This window comes from Populus alba, chromosome 1, assembly GCF_005239225.2.
Source record: "Populus alba chromosome 1, ASM523922v2, whole genome shotgun sequence".
Taxonomy (NCBI): Eukaryota; Viridiplantae; Streptophyta; class Magnoliopsida; order Malpighiales; family Salicaceae; genus Populus; species Populus alba.
In genome coordinates, this window is record NC_133284.1 from 47,570,409 (window position 1) to 47,574,005 (window position 3,597).

At 39.2% G+C, this 3,597-nt stretch overlaps 1 protein-coding gene across 1 annotated transcript; it reads left to right on the top strand.

Annotated features, from left to right (window-relative positions):
* Positions 1-270: 270 nt before the first annotated feature.
* On the top strand, positions 271-2,614 carry LOC118045250 (indole-3-acetic acid-amido synthetase GH3.6). Its single transcript, XM_035053832.2, has 3 exons — positions 271-659; positions 827-1,755; positions 1,850-2,614. The coding sequence occupies exons 1-3, from the start codon at positions 337-339 to the stop codon at positions 2,431-2,433; spliced, it is 1,836 nt and encodes a 611-aa protein (XP_034909723.1). The 5' UTR covers positions 271-336; the 3' UTR covers positions 2,434-2,614.
* The last annotated feature ends 983 nt before the right edge of the window (positions 2,615-3,597 follow it).

Sequence of the window (3,597 nt, forward strand, 5' to 3'; positions counted from 1 at the left end):
AAAATAAATATTGTTTTTTAAAGTTTTCTAACTTGAAAATATAATATATTTTTTTATGCTTAGATATCATGTCAAAACAAATTAAAAATATTAAAAAATTAATTCAAAAATATAAAAAATTAAAAAAACATGTTACAACTGCACAACACAAACAAACTTTATGTTTGCTTTTGAATCCAAAAATAAAAAATAAAAAATAAAAAAATAGCCACCTTCTTGCCTCCCCCTCTATATATATACACAGCCTCCTCTCCTTTTTTCCACACATCCAAAACACACTTTCTCAAGCATACACAGCACTTTTTAAGATACATTTCTTTCAAAAGTGCAAAAACCATGCCTGAGGCACCAAAAAACACTTTGAAAACCTCTGATTACAACCTCGCTGAGAAGAACAAGATATCTCTTCAGTTCATTGAAGATGTTACCTCAAACGCTGATGAGGTCCAAAAGAAGGTTCTTGAAGAAATCCTCTCTCGCAATGCTCATGTTGAGTATTTGCAAAGGCATGGCCTCAATGGACAAACTGACCGCGAGACTTTCAAGAAAGCCGTGCCTGTGATTACCTATGAGGATATCCAGCCTGATATCAACCGTATTGCCAATGGTGATACTTCACAGATTCTCTGCTCAAAGCCCATTTCAGAGTTTTTGACGAGGTGGGTGTGTGCAAGCTTTGGTTATTGGTAACACGTTTACTACAATGTTTTGGCTTTTTTGTGTTGCGTGTCTCTCTGTTGGTGTGTTTTTGTAGATTTTTGTTGTAGCAGACTTCTGTATATCACTTATTGGCTGGTTTGGCTAAATGGTATGTTTTGATTTGTAGCTCCGGGACCTCAGGAGGGGAAAGAAAGTTGATGCCAACGATTGAGGAGGAGCTAGGGAGGAGATCACTGCTATATAGCCTGTTGATGCCTGTTATGACTCAGTTTGTTCCTGGCCTAGAAAAAGGCAAAGGAATGTACTTTTTGTTCATAAAATCTGAGGCTAAGACACCCGGTGGACTCGTGGCTAGGCCAGTTCTCACTAGTTACTACAAAAGCACCCATTTTAAGGAAAGGCCTTATGACCCTTACACTAACTACACAAGCCCAAATGAAACCATTCTTTGCCCAGACTCTTACCAATCCATGTATTCCCAAATGCTCTGTGGCCTTTGCCAACACAAAGAAGTCCTCCGGGTTGGTGCTGTTTTCGCTTCTGGTTTTATTCGAGCAATCCGTTTCCTGGAAAAACATTGGAAACTTCTTGCCAGTGATATCAGAACTGGCATAATTGACCCCCAAATCACCGATCCTTCTGTCCGAGAAGCAGTCATGAAAATCCTCAAATCTGATCCAAAACTCGCTGATTTTATCGAGGCTGAATGCAGCAAGGAATCTTGGCAAGGAATCATAACAAGGTTGTGGCCCAACACCAAGTATGTAGATGTTATTGTGACAGGCACCATGTCACAATACATTCCAACTCTTGATTACTACAGCAATGGGCTGCCTTTGGTCTGCACCATGTACGCATCCTCTGAGTGCTACTTTGGTGTTAATCTTAATCCTATTTGCAAGCCAAGTGAAGTGTCTTACACTCTCATCCCCACCATGGCCTACTTTGAGTTCTTACCAGTTCATAGAAATAATGGGGTCATCAATTCAGTTTCCATGCCTAAATCGCTTAATGAGAAGGAGCAACAAGAACTGGTTGATCTAGTGGATGTCAAGCTTGACCAGGAATATGAGCTTGTGGTCACAACTTATGCAGGTAATTCAACTCGTCTCAAAAGAATGCTCGCTCCTTTCTTTTTATTTTATCACAGCCTGTCTTACTCTTACACATAAAAAATCCCATCTTGTAGGACTCTATCGCTATAGGGTTGGTGATGTGTTGAGAGTGGTCGGGTTCAAGAACAAGGCGCCCCGATTCAGCTTCATATGCAGGAAAAATGTAGTCTTGAGCATTGATTCTGACAAGACTGACGAGGTTGAACTGCAAAGTGCAGTAAAGAATGCTGTGAACCACTTGATCCCGTTCGATGCAACGCTAGCCGAGTACACCAGCTATGCAGACACCACTACCATTCCAGGTCACTATGTGTTGTTTTGGGAGCTTAGCCTCAATGGATCAACCCCAATTCCTCCCTCAGTTTTTGAGGATTGTTGCTTGACCATTGAAGAGTCGCTTAACAGTGTATATCGCCAAGGACGCGCTTCTGATAAGTCAATTGGGCCACTTGAGATCAAGATTGTCGAACCAGGGACTTTCGATAAGCTTATGGATTATGCTATTAGCTTAGGGGCATCGATTAACCAGTACAAGACCCCGAGGTGTGTCAAATTTGCACCCATTGTTGAGCTCTTGAACTCGAGGGTTGTGACTTGTTATTTCAGTCCAAAGTGCCCTAAATGGGCCCCTGGACACAAGCAATGGAGCAAGAATTGAAGGGCATCGAAATTTAGATCTTTGCCATTGATCTCGATTGTTGTTTTTAAAGCCATTTCAAGGGCATTGTTAAGCGCCCATTTTAGGTTAAGCCGTGCCTTGCTGCATTTCCTTCTTCCTTCTTATCTTGTACTTGAATTTTTTAGCAGTTGTTTAATATGCATAGTGACTTGTGGATTAATTAGCAATGTATAAAAACACTTCCTGCTCCAAGGAAAGCTGCTGCTGCTGCTTCGTCTTCTTCCCTCAATTCATTTAGCTGGTTCTTTTTCCTTGCAAAGATCATCACATTTTATTCATGGGAAATTGACTCTTAATTTGAGACAGGAATCTTGCCCAATTAAAGTCTCATGAGTCTTACTGTACTGAAACGGCAACCTCCACCGAATGAAATGGAGTCCCATCTTTATCTACTATTTTTAGGATAAAGCATACCAACTTTTGCCATAGCCGGTGACTTTTGTAATTTGATAGAGGACATATTTTAAAAGTATTCTTTATTTTTTATATTAGCACATTGAACCCATAATTTTTTTTTTAAAAATAGTAATTAAATAATTTTTCAAGACAAATGTATTTTTAAAAAGTAGTGTGAAAAACAGTTTGTCAAAGAATAAGCAGACTTTTGTCCCATATATGCCAATTCCCCCCCCAAAGCGACTGGCACAACAACGAGGCACAACTCCGTCTCCTCTTTGCTTGACTTCTCATAAAATGGTGTGCTCTAAAGTAGCCAATTGTACGAGGGAACAAAGGGCATCAGTGAAAAAAGAGGATCGTCAAGAACAAATCCAGGGGATCTCAAGTGAACGCCACGCTTGAGTGGAACTTAATTAGCCGAACCTAGACTCTCCTCTCAGCCTAATTCAGAAGTCCATTTCAGATTGTTAAGTAGTTTTCCACTCACTGCACCTGACAAACAACAATATTACACCTGCATGTTATTTTAAAATATATTAAATTATAAAAAAGAAATAATTTGAAAACTAGGGTATCAAAATATCTATATGTGATTAGATGTAGTAGCGTTTGAAAACACGATTATATTCATATTATTGTTATGTATCTACACTTTAAACAGGTAAATAACGTTTAATAATAGTATAAGGTAAATGACCAGAATGTGAGTTGGACTGGGTAATGAAAATGGTCAAAAGACAACAA

Excerpts from the sequence above, each read along its gene's own strand:
- LOC118045250 (XM_035053832.2), top strand. The coding sequence starts at position 337 with ATGCCTGAGGCACCAAAAAACACTTTGAAAACCTCTGATTACAACCTC. Across the intron at positions 660-826 it reads ATTTCAGAGTTTTTGACGAG|CTCCGGGACCTCAGGAGGGG; the intron begins GTGGGTGTGTGC and ends TTTGATTTGTAG. Across the intron at positions 1,756-1,849 it reads TGTGGTCACAACTTATGCAG|GACTCTATCGCTATAGGGTT; the intron begins GTAATTCAACTC and ends CCCATCTTGTAG.